General features: G+C 40.8%; 1 protein-coding gene across 1 annotated transcript in view; it reads right to left on the reverse strand.

Moving 5' to 3' along the window:
- Nucleotides 1–14,168, reverse strand: part of LOC138607860 (inactive N-acetylated-alpha-linked acidic dipeptidase-like protein 2) — a 328,674-nt gene that overhangs the window by 132,637 nt on the left and 181,869 nt on the right. The window contains exon 11 of the mRNA XM_069680514.1: nucleotides 6,451–6,597. Coding sequence (XP_069536615.1) covers nucleotides 6,451–6,597 — 147 coding nt within the window. The remainder of the gene's footprint in view (nucleotides 1–6,450; nucleotides 6,598–14,168) is intronic.

Raw genomic sequence — 14,168 nt, forward strand, 5'->3', positions numbered from 1 at the left:
GGACACTTGGAGGACTATAATTGTCTGGAGGGAGCTGCTGTAATGGCTTAGGGTCTAAAGTACATGCCAAAGTCGAGATGAAGATCCCTCCAGGTCTATTAATCCCTTACTCACCTTACCTGAACCTAAATGTGGCCCTGAACCAAGGAGCAGCAAAGATGAGGGGATGTCAAATATTCCTCTCTCCCCTCACCGACCTGTCTGAGTTTTAATCCGTGTCCCCAAAGCCAATGCAACTGCTTCGTGACATGTGTCAGAGACAACTCCTATGCAGGGAACCAACAGGATGAAATTTTACTTCCAGATTTCTGTGCACAGTGGTGACGAAAGTTGCACTGAAGGACTATTTTGAGAGAATTCTGTGCCGTCGAAATGAAGGATTACAACAATACAATTATACTGCTCACCTGGCCACCTTTGCTGATAGTCAAGTCATTCTTTCTACACAAAATAGGTTTCAATTTGCAGATTATCCTCATTTCACAATCAAACTGCTCAACTTCCACCCTCTAATACAAATGTGCACTTCTGTGATGCCTCAGCCACCTTAAGAAACTGTGCAAACTTAATACAACAAACTCTATAAAGTGATTGCAGGGAGTGGATAATCACAGGATGGTGTGGGGGAGCGTTACTCTACAGAGGAGCGAACTTTCCTGAAGTGAAAGAAAAACAGATGCTAAACGAGAAAACAAATGTTCGACGAACCACACTCCTGTCATGAACGTTATAGCACCGCTACACAACATCTGGTGCTTTTCAGACACATTACCAACAACACAACTCTGTTTATTGGGCATATGAGGATGAATGAATACAATTACACACACAGTAGATCACACATAGTGGTCTGTTTGGAATACTGAACAAAGCTGGAAGCAGAAGTTGCATGGATGCTTGTGTAGTTGGGGCCATATGTATCTGCTGCCATAAATTACCTCAAAGAGTTCAGAATGCTCTCCAGCGTCTTCTGACATTGTTGCCCTTCTCAGACTCCTATCTCTATAACCCTGAGAACATTCTCTTCTTTTATGAAGCATCAAAAGTTAAAGTACTCCTTCACCAGTAAAATGCCCCCTGTGACATTATATATGAATCATAAGAATGTTCACACTTATCCATCAATATGTAAGCAGAATTATACTGCTCTAGCTGTAACTTTCAACCTCCCAAATAAGTCTTGAATATTTAAAACCTTTCTTTTCCCCCAAATATTGGATTTTTCTTTTTAAAATCCTAAAACAGATGATATAAATGAAACCGTCACAAGCCAAAGCCAAACTGGGGACTACTTGTCTCATCTTCAACAATGACATGTATAAGCCTACTGTATGTTTTTATATACAATCTTAACTTGAAAAGTGGCTACCATCAATAGCCATTAGCTCCAATGTCCATATAGGGTAAGAAGGAACTGGGGCCAATACCACTTGACATTCCAATCCAATCCAATCCAGCTTTATTTGTAAAGTACTTTCAAACAACCACAGAGGACAAAGTGCTGTACAGAAGAATAAAAGACATAAAATACACAGCTCACACGAGGCATAAGATGCAAATAAATCAATAGAAATAGATAAAAAATAAATTAAAACAAAAATTAAAATAAAATAAAATAGACATAAAATATAAATCAACGTCTTACAAGGTGTCAAAGGCCAAGAAGGCATTTAAAAACAGACAGTGAAGAGGCCTGTCTAATGTGCAGAGGCAGATCATTCCACAGTTCTGGAGTCGCAATAGCAAAGGCACGGTCTCCTCTGAGCTTGCGTTTAGTTTTTGGCACACTCAGAAGCAGCTGATCAGCTGACCTGAGAGCCCGGGTGGGTATACAGGGGTGTAGCAGCTCAGAGAGGTAGGACGGGGCAAGACCACTGACGGATTTAAAAGCAAATAAAATAATTTTGAAATGGATCCTAAAATGTACGAGCAATCAGTGGAGTGAGGCTAGAGTGGGGGAAATGTGCTCATGTTTACGTGTGCCAGTTAAAAGACGCGCAGCAGCGTTTTGTACCATCTGGAGACGGGCGATGGAGGACCCATTAACCCCCACATACAGTGCATTACAGTAATCCAGCCGAGTGGTGACAAAGGCGTTGATTACTGTCTCAAAGTGCTGCCTCGGAAGAATTGGCTTTATTTTGGCCAGCTGCCTCAATTGGAAAAAGCTTGATTTAACGACAGCCCTGATCTGACTGTCGAGCAGACAGTCCATTTTAACCCCTAGGTTTGTGATGGTTGGCTTCATATACTGGGACAAGGAACAGAATCTCCAAGGGAGGTCCCAGAGGTGCCACCGAAAACCATCACTTCTGTCTTATTCCATTATAATTTAAGAAGTTTAGAGCCATCCAGGCCTTTATGTCATCAAGACACTTGAGTAGCGGTCTGACAGAGTATGCATCTCTCTTTTTAAGAGGCATATAAATCTGACTGTCATCCATATAACAGACACTGGGAAAGAGCCAGGAATAATCAAAAACAGATGACCGGTCAATAACTTGGCAGACCCATAAAGACAACTATTCACAAACATATTCGCACCTTCGACTAACTAACCTCACCTGCCTGTCTTTGGACGAATGGACGACACAGGTGTACCGTGAGAAACCCATGCATGCATTCAAAAAGGTCCAAGAGCTGGGCGATAAATCAATGTTAACAATTAATTCAACATTTGTCACTTAATCTGTAGTAATGAAGTACCACAATTAATGGTAATCTGAGACACCAAGTTGCCATATTTAAATGTAAAGCAAGAGTCCTCTTCAGACCAGTGGTGTAATGTAACAAAGTAATAGTACTTGGTTTTAAAGTCAAGTCCACACATGTCAGATGCAAGCAGATTGAGCAACAGTGTCTGCACCAGCTACTCTGGTTAAAAGTGACGGTGTTGACGGTGTTGACGGTGTTGACGGTGCTGATGGTGTTGACGAAGATGAACGGGTTGACGAACACCACTTCAAGTTGTGGAGACCTTGATTTTCTTCAGTGACTCAGGTAGTTTAGAGTTAAAAATAAAGTTCATAATTCTTGATATTCTGACCTCTTTCTTTTAACACCATTTATTTGTGGTTGTTAATACTTAAGTACAGTAAATATCAGATCAGGCTTTTACTTGTGTATTATTAGAATAGCTGACTCACTTATACCAAAGTCATTTTCTGGTATGATATCTGCTTTTACTCAAGTATGACTTTCAGCTACATCATCCACCACTGCTTCAGACACAGGTAAAATGCCAACATGGTGGCATTTTGACATGTCATTCTTCTCAGATGTCTGGACCTCATCCAAGCAGCCGACATTGAGCAAACCGCTGTCTGCCGGAAAGCTTGTCATAAGTCTGTGGCAACTAAAAGCAGCAGCAGAACTTTTTTATTCTGGCATCTAAAACCGGGGCACACAGTCGAGCAAAATAAAACCTTGGCACTGCGAGTTGCACAAGACAGCAGCAGCCTGAAACACCAGCAAAAATAAGTTCACCTTCGCGTCATTAAATCGGATGAGGAGATTTTATTTTTAGGCCATATTGCCCAGGGCAAGGGTCCGGTCGGGTGGTGGGTTTGAGCTACAAACCCAGTCACCTGTAAAGCAGTAGTGCAAACCACTGCACCAGAGTGCCACCCTTAACTGGCACTGCATATTTATTTTGTTGTATAGTAGTAGAATATAGTAAAATTAAATTGAAAATACTCAATTAAAGTACAATTACCACTTTTGGCCATTATCTCACTGTTATGCTCTGAATACAGAAGTGTCTGTGGGTTAGGAGAGAATCAGTGTCCAACAAAGTCTCAGAGCTATGCTGCCTCATCAGAATAAGGTCTAATGACCACGACAACACTGACAATGTGGCATGATGGGAAAATAAAAGCACAAACCACTATTTGTGTTGATTCTGTGGAAGTGTTCTGACGAATACAGTGTGTGACTGTTAAAAATAACTAGGGGAATCTGGGCTAAACACTTCATAAACTGACAGTGCTGTTGGTATTTCTGGCTCTCGTGGTGCCATTTGTGTGGACCAAAACAACACAAACTGACACAAGCTGTTTTATCCGTGGTTTTGTTTTAAAGTGCTGACAGATGCCTTTCAACGTAAACTTCTTGGCCCATACAGTGAATGAAATCTCTCCTGCTAAAATCATTAATGTAACAGGGAACCACTGTAGCCCCAAATTAAAAAACTCCAAATATTTCAGCATAGTGATAGATCGACACGTCTGTTACAAAACTGTGGACAACTTTCAACATGAGGTCCCTGGAGCTAAAAAGAAGAGCAGAGTCTTGTAGGGATAGTGAGTTATCTTCATGTGATAATGCATGCAGGTCACGTATAATATAATAAATACAGTACATTACCTACTGTTTTTAATACCTACTTTGGCCACAGGATGTTTGACATTTCTCCTCACAGTTGAGTTCATCATCTAAGATATAACTTATAAGGGCCTGGATTCTCTGAGCGTCCTGAAGTTAAAAATCAGTCCAAACTGTGTCAGAGATTCTCAGAGTGTTGCACGTTTGGTCCTACTTTTTAATGGTAAATGGACTGCGCTTATAAAGCGCTTTTTTCTAGTCTTGCAACCACTCAAAGCTGCTTTTACACTACATGCCATTCATGTATTCACACACACATTCACACACTGATGGCAAAGGCTGCAACGTAAAGTACCCAACTCAATCAGACATCACTGTTGGCTGTGCCAACAGGAGCAATTTGGTTTAGTGTCTTGCCCAAGGACACTTCATGTGTCGTCATGTAAACTAAGGAAGCTGGGGATCGAACCACCAACCTTCAAAATAAAAGTTAACCGGTGTCCGGCAGCTCAGTGACGTCCCCTCCCCTGGCCAGAGAAAAATGGAGAGGGACACAGAGTCACAAGGCACATAAGGCACGGAGGTCTATTTTGTGGTAGAGGACCATGGTGGTCCCGAGCCCTATCAGTTCGAGCTGTTGGCTCCAGCCCCAGTAATGCCTGAAGCCGGAGCTTTCAGAGCCGAGGCAACGCAAGGGAGAATGGGCACAATGCTAGAAGGCTAATGTTAGCGAAAGTTTGATTAAGTTCTAAATCTATGTAATTATAATGATCCTTTTTGTAGTTACTACTTACTGCCCACCTCTGATTGACAGGTGTTAACATTCATTATATAAATATATATATATTTGTCTCAAACGGTCGACTCCACGTCACCGTAAGGTTCAGGGCTGATTTGAAATTTGATAAGAATTGTCAATATTAACACCAGCATTGATGCGTTTCATCACAGTACAGCATTATTTAGATTACAGCTCAAAAAACATGTTTAAGTGTGCAGTCACTCTTTAAAGATCAACTTTCGGCAAAGTTGTTTTAGTGCAGAATGAGAAGAACACAACATCAGGGAAAATATTGCTTTGGAATGTTTTGGGTTGTAACAGTCAGCGATTTTAGTGATGATATATTCTTGTTTATTGCTCTTACTGCTTCACAGATTCTACTTTTCCCTGTTATCTCTACTTTATGTCCCTCTCAGCTTTTCTCAAGTCTCAATAAGGATTAAACCAATGAAGGAAATGGGATTACCCAAAGGTTTTTAACACAGCAGCTCAGTGTAAATGCTATTAAGCTAACGCTAATGTGTCCACACTGGACTTTCCCTCGCAGAGTCAAGCACATTTCTGTTATCAGGCCGTTTGTAATTCAATTCGGGCTTTGTCTCTCCTCTTAATGCCAGTGCTGCAGATTTCACCCCCCACTACCTATTATTTTCAGTTTGAGGAAAATGCCTCCAGGGCAGATAAACATCATGAAGATCTCTCCCACTAATTAAGCTCAAAGTTGCCATCGTAGCCAGAAGTTTTAAATTTGAGTGGGCTGACTTAGCTGGGGCCAAATCTCTGTGTTTCCACCCCAAGGCAATACAACAAACATCAATACTGCATTTTTAATGGAAGTAAATGGGGGTATGCATAATTTGTGAGCTCTGTGATGTGTATTTGTTGCTTTCAAAGAGACATAATCCATAAGTGTGTCAAGCTGAGTTTGTAAATGATGTACCGCTATTTTATTCAATCTCAGCAATACTTGTCGGATGGTTTTTAAACTCAGCCCACGTCTTCAAAATGACACTTTTCTTCAAAATATGATTTAACAGAGTACTGAAGGGTGTGTTTTAACCAAGAAAGCTTTTTTTCAAACCATGAACTAAAGGAAAACAAGTGTTGGCCTTTGGCAAACTCAGCAGTTACATAAATCTGTTCACAGCACAGTCAGAGAACTGAGAAACAAGGTGTGACTGTGTCTTGCATGTATTAAAGAAGCTTCTCTGCTCTCCAGTGATTATAAAGCTTCGAATTAAATTCAAGGAAGGTAATGAGGTTGTCGTCTGGAAATGGAAGGTATTTTGTAAGAGAAATGAGAGCGGTGGAATTAAAATTATCTGGTGTTTTGTGCTTGGTTGTACCTCTTCTGCTTTCGTCTGCTCGAAGGCGAACTCCATGGTGGGCACAGCCAGTTGGTTGGCAAAGAAATTCACATCTCCAGGCAACTGCAGCGAGCTGACATTGGGTCCAGGGCAGTTTCCACCGCGAATGCAACTCAGCAACTGTCTCTAAAACAGAGGAGGAAAGTTGAAGATCGTGAAAAACAACACGGGTTGAGTGGAATTCACTGGTGGAAACAGGAAAATGAGATTTCAGACTAGTGCAAAAACACAGAGGTTAACAAGTTGCTGCCCTAAATGAGTCATAGACAAAAACTTGGCTTCTGTCTTTGTTTAACACTTCTGTTTAAACATTTACTGCAACATGCCTGAAATATCAGCTCATGGTTCAGATTCTATTGCCTTTTGATTTATGGTAACAAAAGAAAAGTGCTTTGCTCATATGAGATCTATAATACGTGTGCTACATGTATCAGCATGTAAGTGTTACAGGTGATATACCGCATTGAGATCCAAGTGTTTCCTTTGAATTCAAACTTTGAGTTCACTCCCGTGGGTGTCTACTGATATGGCGTCAACTAAAACAGAGACATCATTTTCACACTTCCACTCGTCTGCCTGTTATTGATGTTATTGCTGTTATATAATTAAATCGGCTTTTCACTAGCAGGAGAGCAGTGAGAGAGACATGGAGCTCAAAACGTGTAAATTGTAACTCTGCAGGTGATTCACTATGTGTCTTGATCAGACACGTAGGTACCATCATCAAATTAAAGCGCAGAATAAGCTCTAAAATTACAGTGAAATGATGCACACCATGTTTAAACATTCAGACACACTGCATTAAAGCAAAGATAGATAGATAGGCAATTCATGCTCACATTCATATCTATAGGCAATTTGAGCCCCAATGAACCTAACTAACTAACTAACTAACTAACTCATATCTTTGGATTGTGGGAGCAGGCTAGAGTACCCGGAGGGAACCCACGCAGATACGGGGCGAACATACAAACCCCTGAAACAGGGACCTTCAAACAGGAACCTTCTAAGTATGAGGCACCACCGTGCAGCCACCATTAAACTATTCTTTTGTTTTGTTTTTTGCTTGTTCCACTTTCAATGTGGTCCTACTTAATCTTAAAAAAAACGAATGAAAAACTTCAGAAACAAAGTTGAATAAAATAAACACAATATTGTTAACAGTTAAGTTAGTTTTGTGTTTAAAATCAAATATATTAATTATGAGTATGTCATTTTGTTTCTTGAAAAAGCCAGTAAATGAAATCCCATATCTGTTCCAACATTAAAAAATGCTATTGCTTTAAAGTTAAAGTGAATAGTTGTAAAAACACTGGTACAGGTCTAAAAACTTGAAACGTGATTTCCATATAACTTACAAATTAGAGTTTGAACACAGATTTCCAGATAAGTTGGGATAGATCTCATTTGAACATCATGTCAGCCACATCTCAAAAAACTGCCTTTTTCCATCTCAAAAACATCGCCCGTCTTCGCCTTCAGCAGCCGAAACACTCATTCACGCATTCATCACCTCACAACTGGACTACTGCAACAGCATCCTCTACGGCACATCCTCCTAAATCCTCAACAAACTACAACACATTCAAAACTCTGCTGCCCGTCTTCTCACCCACTCCCGATCATGTCACCCATGTCCTTCAGAACCTCCACTGGCTCATCATCACCTACAAGGCCCTCTACAACCTCAAGTGTTGGTGACTAACTCAAAAAAAGAAAAAAAAATTGTGTGGGTGATTCAGTTTATCTTCACATGATGCTTCAGTTGTATCACTGAGGCAGCAGGGGATGGGTGAAAGAACTATTTTAGCCATAAAAAATGTTCCCATTTGTTTGAATACTAAGGTCAATTAGAATCAGCCAGGACCAGCCTACTGTACACAATATGGGTCTGATGGAGGCAGGGGTAAGATGAGGTCATTATTAACATTTGGATTGTGGCTAATTGTACAATCTGAGCTTTTGTCACAGTTCTCCACAGCTAACATGCAGCTTGTCACCTGTTGTCACCACTTTCTAGTATTATTCCTAATTAAAATAACAACAAGACTGCCTGCTGTGTGCGACATTCTTCTGTCACATTGAATTAAATTAGAGGTTTTTTTTTTAACAAGGTCTGTCAGGGGAAGTTAGCTCTGGTGTCCAATCATCCCTGTCACTGCGCTGACCCACAGTTGTCAACCTTTTCTATTTTATTTTCTCTAAAGGCTGTTGCTCTTTGAACATTAACCTCCACTGTGACACGTTCGCTCTCTAACCGAATGAAGGCCAGATAATAATACCTTTAACCTTGCCTCGACTTGGCGGCCTGGACCTCCGTGTCACGCTCGCTCCGACAAAAAGACTGGAAGGACAAAATAAATTTGCCCGCACATCAAGATTCATGAAGGGCATTTCATTACCCACTTTCGGCTAATTGTGGGAGTTAACAGGGTGGGAATAAATGCTTGTTCATGTGTGCACAATTTAAAAGCTGATTGAGATTCATAATGGGGAATTTGCACACAGAGGACTGACTTATCACAATGTTCGCATATTCTCCTTTCTTATTACTTAGACCAGCCTATTAGTGTGGAAGTCAAGCTGTACATGGAGTCTGTAGTGTTCAAATACACACACAGGAAATTATGAATTTTAGATTTCTGGCTAATTTGCTTCATATCAAGCATATCCACCATGGTTCAACCGAAACAGAAATATTCAAACTTTGATCGATTGGCTGATGATTGGCTGATGATCTCTGGCGGCAGTACCAAAATGCAATCAAACAAATATCCATTTAATAAAAAGATGAGTGGAACAAGACAAGGCAAGCCAACTTCTGTCAAAACCACAAGAGCTGGTCCGCACAGAAGCCAGAACAAGTAAACCATGCAATTTCCCCAATCATACGCAAGACTTGTTGCAGCTTAGTCGACTGAACATACTGCTCAATTACACTCTCTGAACGCAGGTGTGCTGTTGCTAAGCCAAGGAGGGATGACTACAGATCACAAGACAGGATTAGTGACTCTCTTCAGGGGAAAGGAGCTAACATCTGTCTCTAGACTCTTAGGGCTTATGAAGTGAGTAATATCACCTGGACCCTGGCATGAACTCCTCCCTCTGTAACTGGATAATGGACTTCCTAACTGACACACCCCTGTATGTTCCTCATCCCTCACCCTGAGCATCATCATCCCATAGGACTGCATGCTGAGGCCTCTCCGCCATTTCTTCTTTACCTATGACTGCCACCTGTAAATGCTTCTAATATTGTTAAGTAAGTGAAAAGAAGACAATGACAGATAATAGTGGAAACAACCACAATGTAACTGACTGAAGAAGGCAAAAGGCCACACTGTCATCCATATCAAAGGGGCATTTACATCTCAGGGTAAATCTCTTGGACCCTCAACACCCGAGAACGCACACCAGTGTCTTCTTCCAGAGGAGACTCAGGAAAGTCTGTCTAATTCATAAGATTCTGGTGGACTTCTACTGCTGCACAATTGAGAGCATCCTTACAGACTTAATCACAGAATGCAGTGTTAACTGTTCGGTCACAGACCGGAATTACTGCGTCATCCCTCCAGGCAGCACAAGTGTTGTCTGCACAGGCTGCTTAGCTACCACTTTCCTGAACTGTGCACCGCTGATACATTTTGTAGCACACACTTGTTGAAGAAAAAATATATCAAGATAAAAAAAAGTATTGTGAGCGATGCTATGACCATTATTAGCAAACTTTGCTCACATTGGCTGCACTTTGTCTCTTATGGTGGAAACACAGAGAGGGGAACACAGAAGAGAGGACATGAAAGCGATTACATCAGCGGATGTAGTGAAGTTAAAAGTATTTATTTGCAAAGAGGTGGCAACACAAGGCTTACAGCAATGAGGGGGTCCAATACTTCATCATAAATAGTGTAAAACACCAATGAATAAAGAACTGATGGGAGACAAATAAGGTTAATTGGGTGGATATCTGGAGACTTTGAAGGTCCTGGCATATGATTCACCCTTAATTTTATACTCACCAAACCATAAGTGGGTCCTGTGCCTGCATCTGATGTCCTTTTTAAAGCTTATTTGTCAAGAGTCTGCATTTATAGTATGTCTAGTGTACATAGTTCCCATTGGCATAATAATACAATAGAGCAATATAATGACAATACAGGTGGCTTCCTCTCCCACACTGTGTACACCTATGATTGCACTCACAGGTGTGTGACCATGTCAGAACACAAAGTCTGGGTGTGTGCACTCCATTTCCTGCAGCCATGAACACAATCTGCTGTTGTATGATTATTTCTAAATGACTTCACCCCATACCAGCGTACTGAGTGAAGAACCATTATCTGCTCAACAGCTTTGAGTGAAAGAAGACATTAGAAGAAAACATTAAAAAAAGATCCACTCTAAAAGAAGTGTAACATTTGCAACTGATAATGTTATGCAATGCTGACTCATGCTACCATGTACCTTTTGCAGGTTTCAGGCAATTTTTTAAATAACCTATGACACAAGTCACCGGATGTGTGAGTCAAATCTGACTCAAGTTAAAGTCATAATGACTCCAGTCCACACTTGTGCTTTTCAGCATCAGTGGTCATGCAACCTAATGCAACCCTACTCCTGCAATAAATACCAACATGCTACGCCTTTAATGCTCAATGTTTGGTTCAGACTGTGTGCAGGGTTGTGTATTTTACGACTTACATTTGTGGTGCTTTTGCCTTTTATTTCACACTAGATGTAAATTTATTGGATCACAATGTGCAGATGTTGCTTTTATTGTGTCCAGGGTCCACCCTTTGTACAAGCTCAATCACTCCCCTTCATCTGGCTGAACACAGTCTACAACTGCATGTCCTCACCTCTGCATTCACCGGCTGTGTGCTCGACTGAAACGATGCTGCTGAACCAAGATATTGGATGAACTTCATTTGAACTTGATTTGCATGAACGCCTGTGATTAGAAAAGGCTCTACCAACACGGAGCGATCCAATTTACGAGCAACTGTGCCATTGAACAAGCTCTGACGGCCCACCCTCTATCCATGAGTGAACAAGTTAAAACAATTACAGTAGCTTCTCCAGGGGTCAGTGCTTAGGAATAACACTATTGTGCTAGTCGTCATGGATGAGACCATTTAAAGATCCAAATAGATAGACAGACACTATCAGTGCACTTACATTGAATGTTGGCAGTAGATGTCAATGGCAAGGCGCAGATTTGTCTCTTCAGGTCATAACTTTTAATGATACTGGGCTACACTGAGGTAATAATACTGCTGCTGCTATCCGTCATTTCTCCCTGGAAATCCAGGTGTCCTTACTTAGCTAAACCTGAAAGATGTTTTTCATCAGCCCATTCAATGCAGAGATCATGAAATAATGGAGTAAAGAAGCCCCGCCATTACAACAGATTTGCGTCTTTACATAGAACCAAACATCGTCGGCATATTGCTGCACCAGTGTGTGATTTAAGAATGCATACCGCATACGTATTTGGGGAGCAAAACAGTGGCGATGTGGATTTTACGGATGGCAAATGTTCTGGTTTTTGTTTGTACTACGCTTGTTGTTCAAGTAACATTGACCAATCATGTATCAGCAGGCTGCGGCGTATGCAGGAAAAAGAGTCCATGTGGAGAGCAATAGCAGGCGGAACGTAATCTGCCGTAATGACATCCCGGCTCCCATCAGCGGTCATCTGACAACCCTTCTTATCATTCTCTATAAACAGACATTAGGTCTTGTTGTTGTGTCACGAAGGCCGTCCAGCGTTCAGATTTCCTGACTTCCTCGAATGCATTAGAAATGACCGATCCGACCTCTGTTCAACAAACGAGCATTTTAAAAGTAGTTTTCTTCTCCTCCTGAGGACAGACCTGACAAAGCTTCATTTTTACTTTTTACTAATCTGCATCATGATGTTGTAATTTCGGCAAAGGCAAGACCCGTTAATTAAAATCAATCACAAGAAAAACGGTTCTTTTTCTATAAAAAATGCAGCATGTGGAAAAGGAAGTCTTGACTGGAAGGTGTTTATTGCTAACCACTGAACACGCCCAGCACGTTCACCATTGTCTCCAGAGGCTATATCACTATCAGACTATAGCCGATGGGATCCAAGATTGCAATTACCCAGACATTAATTCAGCTCTGCTACTACATCGGCTTCCTGATTAACCATGGAACAACATTGCCCCCCTTTTCAATCTTCATAACTTTTATACAGAACACTGAGTCAGTACAACAGTACAATATCCCACACCATCCTAAAGCAATAGGTTGGTCTGCTACAACTTCAACCAAGAGCCAGAGAAGTGGCAGAAAATAGAGGTATTGATAAATGCTTATCAGATATCAGACAATGAATAACTGTATTAAATGATTACTAGGATACTGATGTCTCAATCTCCAATGGTTTGCATGTTTGTGTGTTTTTGAGGGAAAATTATCTAAAAGGGACCCTACAGGGGTCAAACCACTGTAACAGTTTATTTTCTTGGCTGCTATCTTATATTCTCTCTGCCAGAGGAAGACATATTTAGAATTGCTGTGTTGAATAAAAATTTGTTTTTATCAAACGAAGGTTTTAGAAAATATACAGCTGGTTTTGAAAGAATTTAGTTGACCCGAGGTTGTGACATTCACTCAACTCTTTAAAGGCCTGTGCAGTCTTTGAATTCCAGCAATAAAGAAAATGGGGAAAAGAGAAAAATACCTAAACTTAAGTCACAAAGCGGGATTATATATAGAGATGGACTATCATTCCATCGGCTGGAGAGGAGATTTAAAGTCAGGCTATGTGCCTCTCCCTCTCTTACAAGCAGACACAGTGCATTAAAGGAGAGTGTTGGAGGGGGAAAAGAGAAAAGAGACAGAATGAAAGTCCTTTAGAGAGGGAATAATAAAAAGAGAGAGGTGTAAAAAAAAAAAAAAAAAAAAAGGGGGAGATGCAGTGGGAGGACAGAGAGAATAAACAAGTGAGCAGGGAAGGAAGGAGTGAGAGAGCAGAGAGAATGGGTAATTTCAGCCTGTAGTGCCACACCGGGAATCAATATTTAATTTCTTTGTCTGCTATGATAAGGAGAGAGTGGAATCATTTTGAGATCTCAGCTTACCACTCGATATCACTCAATCTAAAATATCAGATGTGATACACACAATGGCTTGCTGGATTTAAAACGACGTAATCGCTTGAACCAGTATAATCCTCCTGACTATATTGAGGCTATTGTTGCTTAATAAAAGCTATGTTAGAGTTAAGGTAACTTTATGTAATTACAAAGACACACAACAGCACATGGATGAAACAATCGTGATTTACATTACTTGTTTGTGTTAAAGTCTCTCTTAAACTGTGTCCTCTTCTCTGTCAGCATCCTGTTTTCACAACCACAATGGGATAAACCAATTCTCCTATTTTTTTCAACAAGAAAATATCCGGTTCCAACATGTTGTACACTCAGCGTACTTCAGCATTATGACACATCAAATAAGTGCAGGGAGGCGTGGAGTGGCTATGTAGCGAAATCAAAATGCGACCCACAGCAACAATAAAGTGCAATTTAACAAAAACAACTTTGCATTACGTGTGTGATGATAGTAATAATTCCGTTCCGGTCTGTGGTCTTTGAAAAAGCCATTTGCAGCTGTTCAACTGAAAAGCATTTCCTAGTCATCCAGAAATGAGTGACTGGGAT

Source organism: Semicossyphus pulcher, unplaced genomic scaffold, assembly GCF_022749685.1.
Source record: "Semicossyphus pulcher isolate SPU_LCO1_2020_fin unplaced genomic scaffold, fSemPul1.0.p SCAF_4, whole genome shotgun sequence".
NCBI classification, from domain to species: domain Eukaryota; kingdom Metazoa; phylum Chordata; class Actinopteri; order Labriformes; family Labridae; genus Semicossyphus; species Semicossyphus pulcher.